Source organism: Sceloporus occidentalis, unplaced genomic scaffold (genome assembly GCF_023333645.1).
Source record: "Sceloporus occidentalis isolate IW3139 unplaced genomic scaffold, rSceOcc1.0.p SCAF_6, whole genome shotgun sequence".
In the NCBI taxonomy this organism is placed as follows: Eukaryota; Metazoa; Chordata; class Lepidosauria; order Squamata; family Phrynosomatidae; genus Sceloporus; species Sceloporus occidentalis.
The window spans coordinates 45,848,301-45,873,502 of NW_028316986.1; the positions used below are offsets into that span (position 1 = coordinate 45,848,301).

Genomic DNA, 25,202 nt, shown 5'->3' on the forward strand with positions numbered 1-25,202 from the left:
AAGTATGCCCAACGAAGGAAAGCCTGCCATCTTCCAAGGCAGTGTGTGCCACCAAGGTACATGAAGAAGGTCCCCCTCATGTTTAATCAAAACATTCCTTTTAAATGGAGGAATGGAAATTATCTGGCCCTCCAAATACTGTTCAGCTACAAGCCCCAGCAACCCTAACCAGTATTAAGGAATAATGAGAACTGCATTCTAACTATATGTTGAGAGCTACATGATTCCCCTGCCCTAGTCCCACGTGGCATCAAATAGACTGTAGTTTGTTTTCAGTTCTATTTGGCTTAAAAACAGAATTCTATTTGGCTTAAAAACAGATTTATTTATTTTTTTGGAGAAAAGGTTCAAGGAGTATTGAATTGATGGCATATTAGGAGATCCCCAAGACTGGCCTGGAAGTCCTGAGCTTTCCCCATCAAAGTATGAGGAAACATAATATGTTGAGGTTCCCCCTGAAGAATTAGCCTGAATGACTTCAACAAAAGCTCCATCAGTTCATGTAAGGAAGAGTGGCTGGTATAGTACAGGAATTGTCCTGACTGTTTTGTAATATATAGAAATGGAAAGAATATCCAACAAAATGTTTGATAAACGTGTTTCTTGAGTGTCGAGAAAACCTGAGAAGAAGATTTCTGAACTGTGCAAAAATTTCTCTGTGCAAAAATTTCTACATGGTGGTTTTGCACATGAAATGGCATCTATTTCACAGGAAATAGCATTTTTATGCAAAAAATAATGTGTCTGGACAGAGAATGCCATTTTCTCCACAAAAACACCACATACAAATTTAGCACATTATGGGTACTAAACTGCAAATTTCTTGCAGTGGAAAGAAAATTGCTGAAGTTGCTAAGATCGCTACCAATTGCTTCCTTTGAGAAGAAAAATAGTGAAGGTGTGTGTGTGTGTGTGTGTGTGTGTGTGTGTGTGTTTTCAAGTCACCTGTTGATCTATGGTGCTTCCATGAATTTCATGAGGTTTTCTTAGGCAACGAATATTCAGGGGTGGTTTTGCCAGTTCTTTCCTCTGAACTATAGCCTGCATTACCTCATAGTCATTGGTGGTCTCCCATCCAAGTACTAACAAGTAATTTGCATAACCTTTTAAAATGTGGAACTAAGTCAGACAGGGCCAGGGATCTTGAGCCAAGTTCAGTCATATTTGTCATTTCCTAAATGCAAAAGGGAATTTATTTTGTGGTTGTTGTTTTTTCAACCTTCGGGGTTAAAAAAAAATGTTCCTTTATCTCCCAGCAGTTAACCACATTTTTACAACTCTTTAGGTTATCTCACCAAATTGTAGGATTGCCTTTCACATCTTTTGCATAACTACCTATATGATATATATTCTCACTATAATCTGCACTCATGCTGCTGACCACGCCTGTTGAAATACTGTATAACTTCAAATTCAGAGTGACTCTCCAGGTGTTCTTTCTGTTCACAGTGGTGGGTTACTTTATCATTTGAAAAATCACTTAATGATGATCCAGCGATACATGCAGAGTATATAAGTACTCCAAATTTATTAACATGGTGCAGTAGTTGTTTATTTATCATGAATTATCTCCTGCCCTTCTATCATGGAGCTCTGGGAAGCATAAAAGAGGTTGTCCATTTTAAGTTAGCAGATGTAACCAAGCAGGTAAGAGCATAGCCTCATTTTTTGTGCTCTGAATGTTTATTTGAAGTGTTCAGTGAATTGAAGAGCTTGCAACTCCTGTAAGCTGTTTGGCCTGCCCGATAAAGATGTATCACCTTCCTTCCCCTATCTTCAATATACATCTTTGTATCTCATTCCATGAAGTGTGAGGCCTTGCCCCATCAACTTAAAGTAGAAAGGGCTCCAGTAGAAATGTAATTAGCCCCCATTGTGGCATTTGGCATTAGTATGCGCTGAAAACAGCATTTTAATTTTATTTGTATACAAGTAGCCGCCGGAAATAGCAGTCCGTGAAGCTTTGCCTCCTGCGTGCTTTCCACAGCCTTTCAAAACAAAGGCGTATTTCTACTATATTTAATTAATTAAGGTGTCTTGCAGCCTGGCACTGTGCTTTAATTTGCATTGCCTTGGCCAAAATGTGGCATTAAAACGATAACCTGAATGCTGGAAACCCATAATCTGGTAATTAAAAGTGAAACCCTCCTTGATCCTCCTTGTATCTCAGGGGGAATTCATTATTGTTGTTCAATTTCATTTGTTCCATTTTGTTGTCAGCATCCAGGTGTCTCTGAATCGGAGCTGTTTAAAGACTGAGCACAAAGAGATTTTATTGGTTCTATTAAACATAGTGCTTAGAGTGACTTGGGAGTTAAGGCTCTTGTTTTCTATTACCCGGTTGTGCTATTGACTCATTGGGTGACCTTGAGCATACCTCTTTTATCACTTCACACTTCCCATTCCTCCGTTCTCTTTTCAAGGAGGATAATAATAAAAGTAGCTTAGAGTAACGGGAGGCAAAGTGTTATCACTGGCAGGCCTTAAAACACTGGGAAAGCCAAAACAAAAAGTTATCAGAAAGAGAGCAAGTTAAAGAGTTTGTGCTGACATCACACTTTGTTGCATTATCCTAGCAATTGGGCAATTTGTCCTTTCACTAGGTGCTTTTCTCTATTTGGGTGATCAGTGTTCAGCAATAGATAGAAATGAGTAAATAAATGATTCTTCAGGGAGCAAAACATTTCCAGCACTGGAATGGTTAGAAGTATATTATTGGGTACAATGTCTTGCACAGAATCAATTTGGTAATAGCTGCCATCTTGCTGACTTTTTCGTATAGCCTATTGTGGAATGTTACTCAAAGGGATTCACTGTAAGATCATTCCTACCATTGGCTACATAAGTAAAAAGTAGAGAGGTGCATGCAAGCACATTTGCTTTCTATCACACACACCATTGCACAACTTAAAATATTGATGATCTTCTGTATTTATGGTATAAATAGATGAAATGTACCTGGCACTGTCTGAGTCCATACTTAATATCCCCAAAAGGTTGCATGGATACCAAATGGCATCAAAGGGGGGCATAATATCCTTGGTCTCTCCCACCCCATTTTTTTTTAACCTTGGAGATTATACAAGTAGAAAGCCCTTATTATCTTCAAGAATTATACCAACAATGTCCCAGTCTTTTCCTGTATTTTGTATTTTTCCTATCCCAAGAATCTTACTAGAAGTCACCCAAAGAGCCTCCTCCTGTTTTCTAACCCTTCCAAGAATTCTTGATGAGTTATGGCAGGCTGTCGTTAAAAAAATAAAATAGGAATTTTGATGTGAAACTAGGTACTGCAACATGGGCAACAACCAAAAATATTCTGTCAAATTTTGAAGTACATCTACTACTTCCTAATGAATTATGGAAGGCCCACTTTTTTATTCTAGAATTCCCCCTCCCTTTGGAATTTTGTCTTTTTAAAATTGAAACTGGGCACTACCGCTTGGATGGCAACCAAAACTATTCTGTCCAATTGTGGCATTTCGACCACAAGCCCCAGTGTGACAACAGTGAGAGGTAGAGCTAAGTGTTGTCATCATATTAACATCATCCAGTCGTCAAATTCCTAATGACCTTCCTCAGTGGCTTCATATAAATACTGAGCAGTATGGAGGATAAAATGGAACCCTTCTAACTCCCCATAGGACAGAAGCCATGAGGCTAAGCAGGAATCCCCCAATATCATTCTCTAGAACTGGCTCTGTGCATAGGAATGTAAATCTGAATCCCAAGGTTTGTTAGAGAGATGTGTTGTACATTGCCTTGTATGTGCTTGTCAAAATAACCACAGAACACCGACATGGGAGAAAGGCCACAACTTTATTAAACCATTGGTAGGGTTGGCACAAAGCATAAGGTCAGGATCTGTGCAATCAAACAACCACCCTGTTGTTTGATTATCCAAAGCCGGGTCCCAACCCGGTGCTTGGGATGACCTAGGGGCTAAGGAACACCGCTTGAGCGCAAACCATGCCTTGCGTTCCCCAATTCACAAAGCCCCTAGTCACCGGGAGGCGCACCTGTGTTCTGGCCCCCGCAATGGCCAGACGCCTTCGCTCATCGCCCCCGGGTACCTTGTGACTCCCAAACCAGAACTCCATAGCCCTGGTACCACCAACGTTCAGATCCTGGCCTATGCTGCCGAACAGTTGTGACAAAAAACCACCTGAAACAGCGGTGGGCGGGCGGGAGAAGCTCAAGGCTAACTCCCTTCCAAGCTTGGCTCCGCACAGCTCGAAGCCAAGCGCCGACTGAAGGGGAGAGGCCTCCGAGCAGCAATATATACTGCTCGGCCCCTCCCCTCTGCGTCCTTTGCGGGGCCCCGCCCCCAAGGCCGAGCCCACCAATGGGCAGCCTTGGAGGACCGGAAGCCCCGCACCAGCAAGCCCGGCTCCCAGAGCGTCCCCGGGCCGGAAGGGCCGCCCCTTCCGGCCCTACCAGCCAATCGGGAGCCGGGGCAAGCCCCAGAGCACACTGGGGCTTGTAGTTTTGCCGCGCTGCAGCGGCAAAGCAGTCTGCCCCGCGATCGGGGCGACTGCATTTTCTTGCTAATTTCTTGTTTGTTGTTGTTATTAATTGCCTTTTAGTCAACCTTGTCCCATGGCATCCCAATGTATGGTAGGCTTCCAAGTCACCCTGTCCTCAGCCACCATGCTCAGGTTCTGCAGACATAAGGCTGTGGCTTCTTTGATTACATCTATAGTAATAGCAATAGCACTTTACATTTCTATACAACTTCATAGTAAACTAAGCTTTCTCTAAGTGGTTTACAACGTGTACTCCAATTGCCCCCAACAAGCAGAGTATTCATTTTACCAACCTACAAAAGGATGGAAAGTTGAGTCAACCTGGAGGCCTGTAGTATCAAACTCACAATGTTGTGGCTGCAGTACCAGCATTTAACTAGTGTGCCACCAGGGCTCCTGGAATGTGCCTGGAATGCAGTCTTCCTCTTTTCCTACTGCCCTCCACTTAACCAAACATTATAGTCTTTTCTAGTGAGTCTTTTCTTCTTATGATATGGCCAAAATACTTCAGTTTAATCATCTTTGTTTCCAGGGAGAGTTCAAGCCTGATCTGCTTTAGGACCCATCCATTGGTCTTTTTAGTAGTTTATGGTATTCTCAGAACCATAACTTTGTTATTTGATAGATCTTTACACTTCAGGATCTTGTCTAGTTCCTTCATAACTTTCCTTACAATTTCTAGTCTTGTTCTGATTTCTGGACTGCAGTCTCCACTCTGATGATGATTGAGCCCTAGTATGGAAAATGTTGAATAGTTTTGGTGTCCTCCTCATCTGTTTTAAAGTTATGTAGATCAGCTGTGGTCATCATTTTTGTTTTCTTGATGTTCACTTGTAAACTTGCCTTTGCACTTTCTACCTTGGCCTTCTTCAAAAGTTTTTCTGTATCTATGATCTTTTCTCCTAGTTTTACGGTATTATCTGCATATCTTAGACTGGTGATGTTCCGTCCTACAGTTTTCATGCCTCCCTCCTCTGAATCCAGTCCTTCTTTTTGTATTCTGTTGCTGGAATACAAGTTAAATAATAGGATAATAGAATGCAAAATTACCTGGCCCCCTTTCCAATTGGAAACCATCCCGTTTTTTCACATTCGTCCCAACAGCAAGCTATGTCTTGTCTACAGGTTATGCATTGGGACTATTAAATGTTGTGGTACACCTATTTCTTTAAGAGTGATCCACAATATCTTGAGATCTATACAACTGAATGTCTTGCTATAATTTATAAAGCACAGGCTGATCTTCTTGTTCATATCTTGATCAAAAACTTAGTATAGCTAGTATACAAAGGGATCTTGTATCACCTGTGAAACTAACAGTGCAAAAGAAGTTGTAGCATAAGCTTCCATAGACTTGGTCTACTTCCTCAGATGCATGGAGTGATCTGTTAGAATGCTGTCATCAAATTTCCCATCACCCCAGAGCCTCCAAAAACCTTCAGACAGAGTACTGCCTGGCTGAAAAGATAGTTTTAGGGGGGTCACACTTGGTCATTAACAACTTTAAATGTGAATCATAACATTTATAAGATCCTTAGTCTAGCTTATGATCTCATAACTACTGAACAGGTTACTAGCTGATATAAACATTTTAAAAAAAAGTAACTGGTAACTAGCATTTTCCATTGTACCATTGGCCAGCTTTCCCTTATTCGGTTTCCTCCAGATGTTTTGTACTACAAATCCCATCATCCCCTTGCAGCATAGCCATTGGCAGGAATTCTGATAAGCACGAATTGGGATTCCGAGCAGTAGTTTGTTTCTTCTGTCAAGTTGTAGCTTGAAGTGCCATTTGTTTAATGCTGTTTAAATAATAATTTGTAAGACTGCTAGCCAACCATGCTACAGCTTAATGACTGGTGCAATTTATGGATACGAAAGGCTACATAAAAATGGTTGTAAATATAAAGGATGTCTCCCACAATTTTTTACTTTGAGGTTTATTTGAAATCATTTATTCTCACCCTCTTTTTCCAGTTGTCTTCTCCCCCCACCACCTTTTTTTTTTTTTTTTGCACAAGACAGGACCAAAGTGAAAGCATGCTGTTTGCATCTCATGACCCCCACTAAGCAGAAGCAGTGAACACAGAAAATAAAAAGCCAGATTTATTTTTAATATCAAATAAATCATTCTAATTAAAAATTAATTAAGTCCTTCAGCCTTGGAGCTCAAATACAAATGCTTTTATTTGAACATTAAAAGTTAAAACAATATGGAATTTGTTTTCAACCCTTTTCTTAGTCATACCTTGGCATCTAATCTTTCTGCTCAGTCTGAATCATTCCAGTTTGGATGCAGACTCTGAGTAAGTACCCAAATAAGAAGAATAGCAATTGATCTGGAGGCATAAACCTCAATAATTCACACTGTGTATGTTGATATTCTTTGTGTATACTGACTAATAAAGGCAACTGTGTATGAGTGTGTAATGCATACCTAAGCTTGTTCAGCCTCCTTGTCAACTCTGATAAACAGACAAATGTGGTATGGTGTTTCACAGCACGATCTGGTAGAAACTTCCTGGCGGTTGATTGAAAATGATGTTTTTTAAATGAACAGAACCAACGGCCATCGGGAGACTAAAATGCTCTGCATACCAGTGGAAAAGCACAGAAGTCTCTGGATGGTCCTATTTCAAGACCAGGAACAGTATGGCTTTACCAGTGTTGTTGGATTACGGCTCCCAACAGTGTAAATCAGTATAACAAATGGTGAAGAATTCTGGGAGTTGCAGTCCAACAGCATCAAGAGGGCCACACAATTCCCACCTCTGCTGTGTTCTGGAACTACATGGTACAATGTGGTGCAGTAGAGACTAGACAGCCGGAGATGGAAGCAGGTTCTGATTTCTTCTCTTATTGGAAACATATATTAGTTTAATATATGATTATTATACCAAAAATATCAGGAAAAAAATCAGTGCTTTATAGATCATAGCAAATTGTTTGATTGCACAGATCATTTGATTCACTAATGTGTAGCCTATATTCTGGACAAGGAGCCACTGTCAGAACAGAATACTGTGAAATAGAATGGCCTCCAGTTAGCCAGAAGGGTCAGACAAGGCTGCATTTTATTGCCCCATCTGTTCAATTTATATACAGAACATACCATATGGAAAGTAGGGTTAGACTCAAGTGGAAAGAGGTGTGAAAACTAAGAGAAGGAATTTAAGAGATCAGATGATACCATATTGCATGCAGAAAATAGCAAAAGCTTGGGATGACTATTGGTGAAAGTTCAGAAAATGAGAGCAAAAGCAGGGTTACAGTTGAATGCTAAGGAAAAAAAATAACAGCCAGATATGGTTTGCATTTCTTTAACATGGGTAATGAAAACATAGTTAAAAGATTTTGTATTTGTTGCTTAAGACATTAATCAAAATATTATGACTTGGACGAAAAATAGAGGGCATGCTTATCAAATTTGCAGATGACACCAAATTAGGAAAAATAGCTAACACCCAAGAGGACAGGATCAAAATTCAAAATCACCTTAATAGATTACTGAGTTGGGCCAAAGCTAACAAAATGAAGTTCAACATGGAGAAATGTAAGGTACTGCATGTTGGCAGAAGAAATGAAATGCATAGATATTGGATGGGGACACCTGGCTTAACAAGACTACATGTGAAAGGGATCTAAGAGTCCTAATAGACCACAGTTTTAACATGAGTCAATCGTGTGATGCGGCAACTAAAAAGGCCAATGCCATTCTATGCTGCATCAATAGAAGTATTGTGTCTAGATCAAGGGTTGTAATAGTGCCACTCTATTCTGCTTTGGCCAGGCCTCACCTGGAATATTGTGTCCAGTACTGGGCACCACAATTCAAAAAGGATGTGGACAAGCTGGAGCGTGACCAGAGGAGGGTGACTACAATGGTGAAAGGTCTGGAAACCATGTCCTATGAGAAGAGAGTTAGGGAGCTGGGTATGTTTAGCCTGGAGAAGAGACAGTTAAGAGGTGATATAATAGCCCTGTATAAGTATTTGAAAGAGTGTCATATTGGGGATGAAGCAAGCTTGTTTTCTGCTGCTCCGGAGAGTAGGACCCGGAACAATGGATGAAAGCTACAGAAAAAGAGATTCCACCTCAACCCTAGGAGGAACTTCCTGACCGTAAAAGCTGTTCAACAGTGGAACACACTCCCTCAAAGAATGGTGGAGTCGCCTTCTTTAGAGGTTTTAAACAGAGGCTGGATCACCATCTGTTGGGGATGCTTTGACTGTGTTTTTCTTGAGTTGGACTGGATGGCCCTTGTGGCCCTTCCAACTCTATGGTTCTATTGTTCTATGAAAATGCAGATTGTAGTAAAGAAATAAGAAGACTAAAGGCTGTGAACTATGCAAATTGTTGCACATTTTTGCACTTTCACATGGTTGGTTAATTATCTTCACTTTCCTGTACCTATTTGCATCTATTCACTTTCCCTCTGACAAAAAGGCACAGCCAACTAAATGCATTCGAAGCAAATGGACAACCAGACATGTGATAATGCTCATTTCTGTGGATTTCAGCACATGCTCTGGTAAAAACTGTGAAATCTTTTCCAGCTGAACTTAAGGAGCTTTTGGGGGAGGGATGCAAAGAGCCTGAACTCCTGCAAATCATGTGTAGCTAGATCATATTCTATTCAGCTGGAATGGGGGGTATTTATAAATGTGTAGACCAGGGGTAGGCAACCTTTTTCAGCCGGGGGCCGGGTTCCTGCCCCTCAGACAACTGGGGGGCTGAAGCCGGGGGGTGGAGCCTCCACCCTCTGGGGGTGGAGCTTCCACCCTCCAGGGGCGGAGCTCCTACCCTCAGGGGCGGAGCTTCCACCCCCCAGGGTCCAGGCCACCTCCTCTTTGCCGGCTCCTGACGGGGCCCCAGGCCCTGTTAGAGGCCGGGAAAGAGCCAGCGGGGACTGCCAGCGCTGGAGGCCTCCCCCTCTTTGCCGGCCCTTGATGCCAGAGGCCCGCTGCCGCCGCCGGAGCCCTCCTGGAAGACCCCAGCAAAGGCAACGGGCCTCTGGGAGGCCTGCTGCTGTCGCAGGAGCCCTCCTGGCGGGCCCCAGCAAAGGCAATGGGCCTCCCAGTGGCCCGCTGCCGAAGCCCTCTTGGAGAACCCCAGTGAAGGCAACGGGCCTCTGGGAGGCCCGCTGCTGCTGCAGGAGCCCTCCTGGAGGGCCCCAGCAAAGGCAACGGGCCTCTGGGAGGCCCGCTGCTGTCGCAGGAGCCCTCTTGGAGGGCCCCAGCGATGACAACTGGCCTCCCAGGGGGCCGCTGCCGCCGTCGGAGCCCTCCTGGAGGGCCCCTGCGATGGCAACTGGCCTCCCAGTGGCCCGCTGCTGCCGCCAGAGCCCTCCTGGAGGGCCCCTGCGACAGGAATGGGCCTCCCAGGGGCCCACTGCCGCCACCGGAACCCTCCTGGAGGGCCCCAGCGACAGGAATGGGCCTCCCAGGGGCCCGCTGCCGCTGCCGGAGCCCTCCTGGAGTGCCCCAGCGACAGGAACGGGCCTCCCAGGGGCCCGCTGCCACTGTCGGAGCCCTCCTGGAGGGCCCCAGCGACGGCAACTGGGCCCTGGGCACCTCCATTTTGGGCAAAAAATGGCGATGAAATCTCGCGCGACTTTCCCTGAGGTCGTGCGAGACTTCGCCGCCATTTTTGCCCAAAATGGCGGCGCCCAGAGCGGCGAAAAGCCGCAACCGTTGTCGGCGGCAGCGGCAGGAGCAGCCGGAGGCCGGCTGAAAGGCCTCCGCGGGCCGCATCCAGCCCGCGGGCCAGAGGTTGCTGACCCCTGGTGTAGACTATCCCTAAGGCTTAGATGAGCAGCTATTAAGGGATTAGATAAGATCCTGAAGTGTAACAGTATAACATTAAATACCAAGTCAGTGGCATCACTAGGGCTGATGTCACCTGGTGCAGTAACTCATGGTGCCACCCCCCACACTGACCTACTGTACCACACCATACATAATCCTTACAATATCATATCCAAAGCCTAAATGTCATAGTGTACATTGTTTCATATGGTTAAAGTGAAATTTTGGTAAGGTATTATAATATTTAAGAAAATTTAGAAAGAATAAAAATTTTAAATTATTTTTTTTAACACCTGGGGACTTTCCTTTCTCTTCCCACTGAGTATTGCCCCACTCACACCATCTTTTCAGTGTTTTAAAGGGATGCAGGGAAACACCACAGCCCATTTCTGCCAAAAGCTTTGGGGAGCAGTGGTGTCACCCCTGCCTTTAGGGTATACCATTGTGGTATACCATGTACTCCCTGCATCCCCTAGTGACACCTCTGTACCATGTCAGAATTATCCATCGCACAATACTTCTAGTTTCTCTCTATGGTTGTGAGAGTTGGACAGTGATGAAAGTTTACAAGAATAAAATCAGTTCATTTCAAAGGAGGTGCTGGTGGAGAGTTTTACAGATAGACCAAAAAAAAAAAAAAAAAAGACAAATGAATGACAAACAAGAGCAGATGAAGACTCATCTCTCACAAGAAGCCAAAATGACTAAATTGGGGCTATCATAATTTGGACTTATACTCAGAAAACATAATTCACTAGAAAAGACAATAATGCTGGGGAAAGTTGAAGGAAATTGAAAATGGAAAACTGCATTATGGATAGATTGACTCAATAAAGGAAGCCACAGTTCTGAGTTTGCAAGACATGTGCAGGGCTGTTAATAACACAGTGTCTGATAGGATTTTCTTTCATAGGGGCACCATAAGCGAAAGCCAAATTGATGGCAAATAACAATAAACAACAAAATCTTGGCTGAGTCACTATCACCGAAGCAGACTGGTGGTTTGGAGTGGCCCCTGATCAGCCCCCAATCGACCAGGGACCACGGCAACCACATGGCCCACTCTGTCAGCAGGCCACCATCGCGGTCCCAAACAGGCTACCAACAAGGAGTACATTTTTCATGCTCCTTTTTCTAGTGGCTTCAGACATCATCACTATCATTATGCTACCACTAATAACCAAATATCTGGGGGAGGCCAAGACATAATAAAGGGAGAAGAGGATTGCATTTTAATGTAGAAATTCCAGGTCCTACTACATTTATTGTCCTGACAAGAGCCTTCATTACATTTATTCTTTTATCAATTAAATTATTCTGTAGCCAGTCATCATTGCCCCTTCTCACTATTTTGACTGCAAACCCCTTTTCAGTACTGTTTTTTGTTCTGTCCTGCACAAACAACCTTTTCATATTAGATGTACTATGCCTTGGGGCAGAGGCAGGCATAGGGTGGCCTGTGGGCCACACACAGACTTTCAGCCCCACTTTTGTGTCTCCTCAAGATCCCAAACTGTCCCCTGAAGCCTCCCAACTGCCCCCTCCCAATTTGAAAAAGAAATCAATATAATTCTCAGTTAATTTTTGACCGAAAGCCACACAGAAAGTCCCCCAAATGAATAAAGTCATGAGAAAATAGCCCCATCCCACAACCAGTCCAGAATTCTATGCTAGTCCACCTCCCCCCCCCCCAAAAAAAATTTCCATTTTCTTCTGTAGTATTTGTCAAAATGATGGGAGGAATTGAAATGGTATTATTTCACATTGCCGTTTTGGGATGAACTGCAGAGGAAAATGGAAGTATTGGGGCATGTTATTGGGAAGGTGTGCAGCCCACAGCATGGCATGGAGCAAAATTGGCCCCAAGCCACAACACAGTTCCTCACCCCCGTTTTAGGACAATACCAAAATTATTAAAACTAAGCCATCTCTGTCCTTTTTGTATCAGAGCTAATTTTCAGATAACTCTTGTACCTTTCTTTTAAAATTGGTTTGACTCGTCCTAGCTAGGCTTTTATCCTGCTCCTATATCAAACTTTCTTCCATGAATTTGTGTTCTCCAGATATATGAAGTGGGCATTCCCTTGGATGTGTAAATGTTTTGCAGCCTCAGTAGTGGATAGGACTAAAAGACTTGTTCACAGTCCCCCTCTGATCTTGTGGTTTTCAGATCAGATCTTTTTTAGAGATTCTATGGCTCTGATCAAAACTCAAGTGCAATGTTGGGTGAAACAGAGCCACTGTAACCCAATTTTTTTAAAAGGCTCGTGGTAATACAAAATATCCTGCTCAGAAACTCAAGCCTGTTATTAAAATGCCTTTGTGGGGGTAGCACTTTCCCTTCTGAATTGATTTGCACATCTCTGGGAGGGAAAAAATACCAGTTGTTTTCTTACATACTTCATTAATTTTTAGTTTTGTCAGGCAATATAAATAAAAGTATGAAGCGCACATCTAATTGAATCACCAGTGATTCTCAATTCCCCTTAGTACCAGGGAACATGATGTAGCTTTGCTGTTTAGTAAGGTTGGCTGAATCAGGCAAACAATGGTTCATTCTGCCAAGGGGGTTCAGGTACTGTCTCTGTTCTCCCACCCACCCCCATTATTGTACAGAAGAGAAATCAGAGTTGTCAACATGAAGGATTTGCAACCCTGATGTGTAACTGATGTAGCATCACTCAAACATTGTTCCACACAGTGCAAGAGCTCAGGGAGAGGCAGAGTTAGCAGTAGGAAGCAGAGAGCCAAAACAAGAACATTATGCCTATCAAATGTTCCACTTTATCATGAAGTCTGGGTGGTGAGGACATGTATATTGACAGAGCAATTGTATACATGTTTACCAAGCAGTAAAGATGAGGGAGAATTTCACTCCATCCAGGGTACTGGCACCTCCTGGCATATAACTGGATACAGCATGTAGTAGAAATTCAGACATTTCTGAGCTGCCACAAAAGGAAAGAAATGTATTTCACAATATGTGTACATATGAGAAATGTGCAAAGAATAGTGTGTGCAATTCTAAAATATGTACAAACACCTTTTAGCCAAACTACATGCATACAGAATGTGTATATTTGCAAAATCTGCATAAAAATAAGTTCAGATTTCAGAGGAGGGGGACTTTTCTGGAATCAGAAATTTCAATCTTATCGGTCCCTGTACTAGTATAATATCAAATACAGTAATGGCTGCACTTTTTGTTGTTGTGTGCCTTCAAGTCATTTCTGTCTTACAGCGGCCCTAAAACAAACCTGTAACAGCGTTTTCTTGACAAGATTTGTTCAGGATTTGCTTTTGACTTCCTCTGAAGCTGAGGCTGAGAAAGTGACTTGTCCAAGACCACCCAGTGGGTTTCCTTGGCTAAGTAGGGATTTGAAGTCTGGTCTCCTGAGTCACAATCTAGTGCTCAAACCACTCTGTACTTTTACATAGATCATATAAAGGCCATCAAGGAAGTAAAGCAGTGTCACCTCTGCCATTGTCATGAAACTGTCTTCATTGAGCAAAATGAGATTTAATTCTGATTAGGACTGAGCAGATCTGTCAAGCAAGTATGATCTTTTTCTATTGCCTAAAATAATTATGAATAAAGGGCTGCCAGCCTTCTCAAGCATTTGTGGAACAGTCGTCTTCTGCATCTCCACCTGGAGGAGTCTTACCTGCTTTCATAAAAGGTTGAAGGCCTTTCTCTTTGATTTGCCAGATTAAGTTGCTGAGTGGGCGTAAGGTATCTGAGATGGGTAACAACTGATGAGGATTTTGTTTTTAGTATATTAGTATATTACAGTTGGCCCTTCTTATATATGGATTTGTTATACATGGATTCAAGCATCTACGGTTTGAAAATATTCAAAAAAAGTATCAATTTCAAATATCAAACCTTGATTTTCCATTTTTTATAAGGGATACCATTTTGCTATGCCATTATATTTAATGGGACTTGAGCATACACGGATTTTGTTATACATGGCGGATCTTGGAACCAAACCTCAACGTATAACAAGGGTCCACTGTATTTTAGTATTTTAGCATTTTATAGTGTTGTGTTTTATCATTTCGTTTTTGTTGCTTTTTATTCTTATTACGTACGTTCAGCTTAATGGATCCTGAGGATCCACCAGAAACCAGGGATTAGAGAAATATGTTGCTCAGAGTCACTCACCTACTTCTCCTTACAACCACGGTGATGAATCTGTCTGGTGTCCATGCCAGCTGTGCCCATGTTCTTTTCCCTCCTGTTACCAGAATAGATGTGCCAGCAAAGGTATCCAACAGGATCTCATCCAGAATGATTTTAACAAATGCAAAAAGAACTCCAAGTCTGAGCTTGCTCAACTGAGTGACTCATCCCTATTTTGAAGTAAAACCTACCCTTTTCCATGAGATATACTCCCAAGAAAGCATGTGTAGCATTATAATCTAAGTTGTTTGTCATTCTCTTAAGTAATGGATTTTCCTCCATTATCTGTAGTTTTATATTATCTGAATTATATTAGTACATTAATATAAAACACCCCTTCTAGCACTTCCTTGTAAATCCATGTTCTTGTTCCCATTGAAATTTTCTCGGTTGTAATTTCAAGCGGACATTTTTGCTCCCCGTTCCTATTGCCCTTCTGGAACCTCTTTTTTTAAAAAAAAGCACTGTCACTCAAGTGCCTAAGCGCTTGATGTCACAGTCAATCAATTGCTTAGGCGCCTTTGCCTCCCATGCTGGCCTGTGTCTTCCCAGAGCACCTCTGGGAAATGGCACCAGTAATGCAGGAAAGAGAACAAAGTGGGTGACACCCCCAGGCCAGCCCCTTGAGCACTGCTCCTCCCATCCCCAAGTTCCAGAATTGGACAATCTTGTCATTCCCATTCATTTGCCCCGAATTGGACTCAGGAGGTGCAGGAAAAACCTCCGAAAAAGTACAGTCAAATTAACCTGGGTTCAACCCCCACCCCCCCCACCCCCAAATTCGGGTTTTCCTTTGAAAACTCAATTACATGGGGATCAGATCCAAATTCCAATGGGAACGAAATCAGTGTAATGAGGATCGAATGCGCACTCAAATGGGAACGATGCCCCCATAATCTGAGTCTTGATCCACTTTATAAACCAGTGGGAATGGGGCCTAAGAAGACAATATATGGCTGGTGAGCTGAACTTCCCTTGATGAGCTTGGTGAGAAATGTGTAGGCTTTCTGTGAAGTCACATTTTTGTTATGGCTCAACTACTTTAAACTTGGCATTTTGTACTCAGGTATAAATTGAATAAAATAACATGGCCCTTCAGTTGTAATGAATACAGAAGCATATAATTAGCCATGCTAATTTTTCTTTTAAAATATAGGTGGCTGATTCTTTGCCACTTGACATGTCTGATTATTTTAAAGGGCAATGCAGCTATTTGTAAATGTTTGTGCCCTTTATAGTTGACCGGATGAACATATAGTTTGTGCTCAGGCTTCTGAACCTAAGCATAGAGCATCAGATGCAAACTATCCACTATGATTAACATTACAAAGACAGAAAGAACTCAAAAAGTATCTTTAAAAAAAGAAAAGATCTACCCCATCAATTTGAAAGAACCCAAGAGAGGGATTATCTAGTGATGAAAAAAAAAAAAAAGTAGATATATTTACCTGTTCCAAAGAAAGGAAAAAACAGTAGCTGCTTCCAATGACTTTGGAAATTCAGAAGGTAACAAGTTCTACAAGCTTCTAATAATAAATTCATGATGGTGCAACCCCTTTTGTTTATAAGACCGCAGTGCATTCAGTAGTCTCCATTTCTATATAGGTAAAGATTCCAAGAAAAGAATGGCCTACTACAGATTTAGCCATTTCTATTCCAACTACCAACACTCTGGCCAGATTAGAATGTGGTTACAAAAACAGAGCTTGAAACTGAGGGCAGTTAAACAATACTTCTCTTGAGAGCTTGACTAACAAAAGAAAAGAAAATGTGGAGGAGGTAAGGGCACTGGGGAAAGGATTAAAAAGAGAGAAGCTGGCTAGGTGATAGATGTGAAGCATTACAAAATGGCTTTGGCTCTTAACATGGAACAAGATAAGCAAACAGATGGGCCTTAGTGCAAGCAAGCAAACATAGTCTTTCCACTTAATCACTGCAGGATGCAGATCTCTCTGGAGAGTACAGACACACCAGCACCAAAACTCCAAATTCTGGGACAATGGGAATTTCTCAAATACCTCAGGTAGATAGCTGATTCTCTGATATGGCTCAGCAAGATCATTGCAATGTTAGTTGTCTAAATGCAACAATGACACTTTCACAAGGGATGAAGCACTGTTTGAGATAACTAAGGTGTGTTACAGATCGCTGAATTGCGGCGGTCTGCTGCCGGCACCGCTTGCAGCGTCCGGGAGCTGCAGCTTCTAAACCGCGGGACTCCCGGACGCTGCGAGGAAGGAGCGCGGAAATCGCGCTCCTTCCTGGGCCCCGGAAGTGGCACCGCAAAGCGCAAGGCGCGCTTTCACAGCGTCACTTCCACCGTGACACATCTGGATGCTAGGCGTCCAAGACGTCAAAATGGCGGTGGCCGTGTGGAACGGCCGCCGCCATTTGTTACGGACAGAGTCCGTAACAGGACTAGGGGCGTCCAGAAGAGACGCCCCTTTTTTAAACTGGGACGTCCTAAGGACATCCCAAATGGCGGTCTGTAACCCGCCAAGGTAAAGTAAATGGAGAGGAAAGCCTTCAGCCCAGAAATGTGTTGTTTACAATATGTTCTGTCTACTTGATCTTTATGAAACAAATTGCAAAGTCTCAGGGTGAAGGACACTTTTAGGGGGGGAAAATCACGAGAGGAAAAAACCCAAGAAGAATCACAGGCTCACACAGCAGATGATCTGTGTATACCCCATCTTGGAACTGCACTGAAAGGCTGATCAAGAACAATTACAGTGTTCAGGCAAGAACACAAAGGAGATGACTGCGGATGTACTTGAGCCAGAGTTAAACTAATCAGTCATGTCCTGGAGTGAATGGCTGTCTCTTCCTGAGACTCTTGACTGAGATAAAGCTCACTCATTATAAACAAAGCCAGTCTTATAAGGGACATTAAGGGCAAACTTTAAACTTGATTATTGTCAACTGCTAGTAACCTTTCCAAAGTTATGGGTGGCTCAGGATTGTATTGATTATAATACTGGGTTGCTTGGCAGTTAAGGAAGCATTTATGTATTTATTCACAGTTCCCTGTTTTCTTTACCCATGTACAGAAGAAGACTTACTAATCATATAAACATCATTTCATTCTTCCAAGACTCTTTGCCCTCCAAGCTGTTTGCTCTTACTGTGTTCCTAAACAAAATGATGTCAATGTACTAGGGTGATCCCAAACAAGAATAGTATCCAGGGGACATGGTAGCTCAGCGGTTAAGACACTGACTCTGACAACTGCAAAGTTGTCAGGTCAGCAGTTCGAGGCCCAAGTGCCACATGATGACAACATGAGCTCCTGTCACTAGTTCCAGCTTCTGCCAACCTAGCAGTTCAAAAGCATGTAAAAGTGCAAGTAGATAAATAGGTATCACTTGGTAGGAAGGCAACAGCATTCTGTGTAGTCATGCTGGTCACATAATCTCAGAGTTGTCTTTGATAACACTGATTCCCTTGGTTTAGTAATGGAGATGAGCACCGCCCCCTACTTAGGATACAACTTGACAACCTTGTAAAGTTAAACCTTTACCTTTAATTTTACTATCAGGGGGTGGCATGTACATGAGCCCATGGACCAAACTGTACTTGAGAACCAAAGAAAACCAAAAGGTGGGGCTGAGAAGAAAACCAGAAATTAGGACTGAAGGACTTCCGAAAGTTTGGAGTTTAGGAAGATCTTGTTAAAGCAAGGCTGAACTGAAACATGAATGCTACTACACTGCTTTAAGGATGCAATTCTTTACTAGGTTTCTTGTTAATATAGTTTATACTGCTCGTAGAAATTCAGAAAAACAGTTGTTAGCGTGTATTGCACTTTGTGGCATTAAGGTGACTTGAGGAGGATATAAATCAAGGACTGGGAATCAGTGGCCAATAGACTAAATTCACAGGCCACATCTCATCCTAGAGAGATAAAGGATATTCACAAATATCCTCACCCTCAACAAGACATGGACAAAATTGTACCTTAGCAATGAGTAATTTTAGCAATTGTCAGCCCATTATGAGAAAGTCTATGAAAACCATGCAGTTTTGAAGCTTATTCATAATGTGGAACTTATTCTGTGCCAAATTTTCATGTGATTGTTTTGCCCAGAAAATAGCATTTTGATCAGAATTTTTACACAATTAAGTAATTGTCAGTAGACTATGGAATCATCCAGAAAATGCAATAAAGACAGAACAGGAATTATGTAAGAGACAATCATGGGAGTATATGTGGTATAAACCTAGAAACCATGTTTCTGATACACCTGTCATATCATCTACAACAGCAATATTAGTCATCTGACATAAGTGCTTACTGAAAATATACCCAATTTTTTTTTACCAATCACCTCTATAGTGATTGTAGAAGTACGTTTATGAGAAATTAATGCTTTCATCTGGAGAGAAATGCTGTTCTTTAAAAACGGGACCAGCCATTCATATATCATATCCTATAGGTGACTTCAGCTTTGGTGCACAATAGAGCTTATTCATATAAGTAAAAAGTATGCAAAGGGATCTTGTAGCATATCTGAGACTAAGAGGCTTGACAATTTATGCCAGCCTGGACATGGACTAGGGTTCAGCGTTCACACTCTGGAAACCCTTACCACACTGCACTGCCACCATTATGGCATGCACCTGGCATGCACCATGACGACATCCGTGGTGCACAGTGCCCAAATGGTGCTGGCTGGAAGGGGCATCATTATGGCATGCGAGCACACCTGTGACACCCCTTCCAGGAAGCTGCTCAGAGCAGGTTCTTTTAGGGAGGGGGTCAGTGCTGCAGTGCACGGCTGCTGTGGCACCAACCCAGGGCAGAAAGGGGCAGCTTCCAGCCACCCATCTGTACTGCCTCTAACTGAGAGAAAGAAGTTAGTAGTACTTTCATAGACTTAAGCCTGCTCCATCACATGTGTGGAGTGAAGTGCCTAGGAATAGACCTTTATAGCTATGAATGAGCAGAGTGTATATGTAAATAGCAACAGAAATACTCAAGAAGTGATGTAGTGTGAATATGGTGAGGAGCTGACAAGTTCATGTTTTAATGATGGTCAATGGGAGACAAATACAGGAGGAAAGATGTTGCCTAAAGGCAAGATGAGTAGATAAACATATGAATGGTAGAGGGAGTTATTGGAATGTAGTTTGACACTGGCTGAGAACAAGAAAAAAGATGTGATAAACTCACCAAGGGAGTCACCATAAGGCTGGCTTGTTTACTAGTGTTATAATATGTGTAGTGTGGCCAAAAACAAAAACAAAAAACATTGTCTCTGTTCAACCCTGTGTCTATGGACTAAAGTTTCTGGATATATTCCAGTTCTACTGTTCTGAGGCCCAAGACTGAATGTCCAGAAAAACTGAAGTATACTGCAGCTGGTTTTTCTGTATTTCCATTCCTTATGTCTGATCTATGTCTATTTATCCTCTGGTACAGAGACTGGCCTGTTTACCCTATGTAATGCTGAAGGGCATTACTAACAGAGAATTGTGTATATTAAATTAGAGGATAAGCAAGTGAAAGTGCCTCTAATATTGTGGGTGATGAGATTAGATCCTGTGGTGGCATTTTCAGAGTAGATGTGTGGGTAGAGCTGTCATATGGGTTTGTGATAAGATCTTGTACAAGCCATGTTATTCATGTTGTCCATGCTCCTGTAGATAAGTTACTGTTTGAGACTGGGAGGCTGTCTGTATGGAAGTAAAGGCCTGCCACCAAGGAACCTTTAGAGGGCAACATTATTGCCCAGAATGGGTTGTAGTTCATTGAAAATATGCCTTGGTGGTCTCAGTTGGGGGCAGACTTTTTAGTAGACCATGGTATCTGTAGAACTCTCCTCCACCACCACATTTCAAATAAGTAACATTTGTCATTTGTTGTTGTATGCCTTCACAAGTCATTTCCAACTTATGATGAACCCAAGGTGAACCTATCATAGGTTTTCTTGGCATGCTTCTTCAGAGGGGGTTTGCCATTCCCATCCTCAGGCTGAGAGAGTGTGAATTGCCTAAGGTCACCCAGTAGGTTTACATGGCTGAGCCAGGATTCAAACTCTGACTGCCAGACTCCTAGTCCAATGATTAAACCACTATGCTACACTGGCTCATTAAGATTTGTCATACAATAGGCCTTTGATAGAGATGTAAAACCACAAAAGCTGGCTATCTTCACATTTGAGGAATGTGGGGGTAAATTAAATCTGGAACTGTGCCTTGTTGATGATTTATTACAATTAATTATTTAACAGGCCATACTCTAACAAAATATATAAAGGGCATAGTATTAGGCATTGAATAAAACTGTAGAGATTGCTGACTTTCTGAGAGTTTGATTAGGTCTTTACTCATGACAGCTTGTTTTGTCTAGTATGCCTTGTCTAGTTCTAGTAGAGCAAAAATATCACAACAGTAGCAACTTGGTTAAGTAGGAAGTGACTTAAATGTTAACATTTACTTATCATAAATGAGAACTCAGTTATCCACAGAATAACTGATTTAAAAATTGGATATTTATTTTAGTACCTTTTACAATAGTTTCCAAATCTGCCTCTACTAAACCAATTCCATTTAATTTGTTATCCATAATGAATCATTCTTTTAACTGTCTGTAAGCAAACCAGTTACAATTATAGCCTCATCAATTAATTCTTTTTGTGATTTCATTTCTCTTTTACCTTGTTGAATTTTTGCAATTTCCGCATATGAAATCCAGGAATTTTTAATTTATTTCTTCTCTAGCAAACAACACTTCATTAGCAGATACCTAAAGTGGTATTTTAGTACACCATTTTGACTTATACTTTAACCAGATTCATAAAAAGTGACTTTCTAATATGATTATTGAAATTTTATCCACTTTTAATTTTTCATAAAATAGATATACTTTTTTTAGTTATTTTAAAAAAATCTTTCTTGTGTGCATCCCTATCACATTTAGCCTGCAAAGACCTCTATTTTTATTGCATTTAACATACTTGGAGTGTCAGTTTATAGACATTTTAGAACAGAATATTTTACAAAAATAGTTGTGAATAGATGGTGCAAAATGTGTATTACACATCTGAGAGAAATCTCAAATAAATCCCATATTGGGAGAAAGATGGCATATAAATTTGATAAAATAAATAAATAAAGTAAAAATCTTATTTTTCTGATTTCATGGAAGTCCTACAGATTCCAGACATCTCTCCTTCTGGCCGTATATTATAAACCTTTGTTTCTTCATTAAGCTTGCTATCAGAATACAACACTGGGTTCTTCAACTATAAACAAAGAAAGCATTCCCCTTGGCTCATTCCCCCTCCTAGCAGCAGCATCCTCAGTGTATATTGTGAAGAGTGTGCTGCATAGTCACTCCATGTAAAATAGCTGGAGAGTCAATTCACTAATATCTCAGAACAAGGTCTTTAAAAACAATGATAGTTATATGGCTTTTAATAAGAAAACCTTTTTTGAATCTTTTTTGGAAGCATTAGAGAGAATATGGATATTCAAAATGATGAAAAACATAATGAATATGCCCAACTGTCTAACCAAGGTATCAAGTTTTTCAGATAGGATAAATTATGTAGGAAACTAATTGTGAGAACAATTAATGGCTAGAGGCAGGACAAAACTCTTTCAATTCTTGAGTTATAATATGTTGACAACTTCAGTGCACTGCCCATAGTAGGGATGTGGGAGGGGAAAGGCCCTCTTTTCCAGGGAAAAATATGCATCCACTGGCATTTCCAGAATTTTCAGGGTCTAAAGAATGAAATTCAGAGGAAATTCAGAGTGCCAGATACAATGATAGTATCAGTATCTAAGATGTCAAGTCTGTAGATACATAGGTTTTCTCTTTTCACAAGCATGTTTAGATCAGAGGGTTGATGTACTGGAAATATTGTCATGTTGGAAATGTTGCACCCTTCATAATTAAAATGTTTATGTCATAATGGGGAGGGGGCTGTTTCCCATTATCTCTGCAACAGGAGCTTTCTTTCTAGGCAACAAAGGGTTAAATGATATGAGAAAGTTAAGTTACATTTTATTGGGCTCAGCATCACAGAGCTGATGAGAGAGCAATTTCCCAGTGAGATGGCTGAAGTGTGAATCTCTGAGATCCTTCTCAGGAGAGGTTATTTTTCTAAAAGCCTCAGGAAAGACCATGCAGTGGACTCTAGGAGACTCTAACAAAGGGACACTTGAGGTAGGAGCTCTTGTCCCACTTCGGGGAAGCTGACTGAGAGCGGACAAAGAGTCCAGATAGGTGCTCTCTGAAGGTCCTATTCACCTCAGCAGAAGTAGGAAGAGGGGACCTCAAAAGCATTACAGTTTAGCAACAGGCTGTTCCAATATTTTGGTGGATTGTTTACTTATGGTTCCCAGTGCAGATCAGTGGTGCCCCCCCCCAAAAAAAAAAAATCTTGCCATGTTGCATCTGGGGTGCTGCATTCCATCACTTACAAGACTTTGGTAGAATTGCAGTCCGTGTCTTGTTTAATATGCTTTTAATATGGCCTCTGCTTTTAAAAGTTGTTGTTTCACATAGATATGCACACTGATGCAATATGTGGGTGCATAATGATGTCATACTGGATTTTTTGTTGGTATTTTTATTGCAGCGCACACTTGTGGGTGGTTGACAGAAAGTAACAACAGGTGGTTTATTAATAGCTTTAGCAAGGTATGGTGAATTAGCTATTAAGAGGTACCTTTCTTTGAGTATACATAAGGATTGGGTACCGAAATTGCATCTTTGAGGTAAAGGGTCTTGCTTTTGAAAATTATGAACAATCATTCTAAAAGTCAACCATGAAGAGTGGGTGAGGGAGCTTTCTTCAAGTGAAACAAGAGAGATTTTCATTATAGCCTCCTCCCCCCCCCCCCCTGCTGTTCTAAAGCAGCCTTCTCCAGTCTGGTGGACTCCAAATGTTCTGGCCAAGAACTCCAATCATTTCTAACCAGTCTATGGCTTAGAATGATAGGAATTGTAGCACAAAATAAGTGGAAGGCATCAGATTGGAGAAGGCATCTATGGGACATTCTGTGCATGAACATTAACAAAGTGTGATGAAAAAAGACAGCATCTTCTAGCAGTTGTGTCCCAGTGAGTTTTCTTGGCTTATTTAGAGGCAAGAGGGAAGTTGTAGATTGTGACTCTGTTAGTTTCTCTGTATGGGAACATTCAGCTCCAGCATCGCCACCCTAGCAGTAATCTAACTCACTAATGAAAAATCACAGTGCAAATTATTTAATACAAGATAATGCTGAAAGTACAGAGGGGATTCAGGAGCTAAATTCTGAGTAAAATACACTGTCCACTATTATAGGGATTTGCATGGGGCACTGGAGATGTCTCCTGCTCTATTCCCACTGAAAATGTCTCCTGCTCAAGCTTCACTGAAATGAATTGTGCAGAGTCTCTGTATTGACCTCATAGACAGAGAAAGACAATGAAAGATAATCAGATGTAATGAGCAAACATCATGACTCCTATGTGCTGTGTTGATGCAATAGTGAACGGTAAAGAAGGAGTGTACTGCCTTTCAGGTTCCTGACTAACATGGCCTGTTGGTAGAGAGTGAATACGCATCACCGAGCATGTTATACAGATTGCTACAAGGTGACTTGAACAGCTTTCTCTCTTTTTATAGGTCCTCCTTTGAGCTCTAAAATGGCTCTGCAGAGTTCTTTCAACTGCTGGAATGGGACAGCAATCAAGCTGGGACATGTGTGTGACTTCATCAGAGATTGTCCTGAAGGAGAGGATGAGGGACAGCAATGCAGTAAGTAGTTTCATCATTAAAGTATCATAATATTTCACTGTCTTAGACCTTGAAGAACTATCTAATGTAGTGGTGGGCAACTGTGGAAGACTAAGAGTCTGCATTAACCCTTCAGGATTCCTTGGATGGCAACACCCCTCACTCCACCTCCCCAAAAACATTTGCCCCACAAATGCCCAAGACACCCTCCAGGGGAGATGGGGTCATTCACACCATGGGCCTTCCTGACTCCATTTCGCTGCAAAAAAAAGGTTTTTTGAAAAAAATTACAAAAATGCATTTTGAACCAGTGCATCTGGGGTGGGGAGGGGTCTCCAAACATGATGGAAATACCCTCCACACCTTGTATAGGTCATTTGATGGAGGCATTTTGGAGCAAAAAAAATACCCCTGGAAAGGCTTGAGGCAGCATGCAACCCTTTTGCCCTTTATCAGCCCCGGGCTAGCAGTTTCCCCAGTCAGACAAAGTAACTAGATGTTTACAGTGCTATACACACTGTGCACGTGTGTATAGCAGGACGGAAGGACTCCAGAATTCACTCAACTAAACCAGTTTTCTGATTAAGGGAGGGAATTGCAGGTGTGATATCTATCGAGATCCCCATGAGGGAAAGAATCTACATGTGTTCAGGGTCTCCTAAAATGTAACATTTCTAGCACAAGGAATGTCACCTGCTGAACAAAAGAAAGTGAAGACAGAGCAGTGGGGAAGCAGCTTCCTCCTTGCCTCTGTTCATGATGTTGTAGCACTTCTATTCTGGTCTTTTTTTGAATCTTTTGTACACTTTTAATTGTTTTGGGCATACTGTATATCCCTTTCTATCCAAGCCTCTGTTTGTGCACTCTGTAACTATAATAATATTGTGTGTACTCATTCCTATACAAGGTGTGAGACGCAGAGGAATTGTTATAGTTTTGTATTATTTTG

At 41.7% G+C, this 25,202-nt stretch overlaps 1 protein-coding gene across 1 annotated transcript in view; it reads left to right on the top strand.

Moving 5' to 3' along the window:
• The window catches only part of ALK (ALK receptor tyrosine kinase), an 809,244-nt gene that overhangs the window by 620,721 nt on the left and 163,321 nt on the right, over positions 1–25,202 (top strand). The window contains exon 6 of the mRNA XM_089529545.1: positions 24,143–24,274. Within this exon, the coding sequence (XP_089385671.1) occupies positions 24,143–24,274 (132 nt within the window). The remainder of the gene's footprint in view (positions 1–24,142; positions 24,275–25,202) is intronic.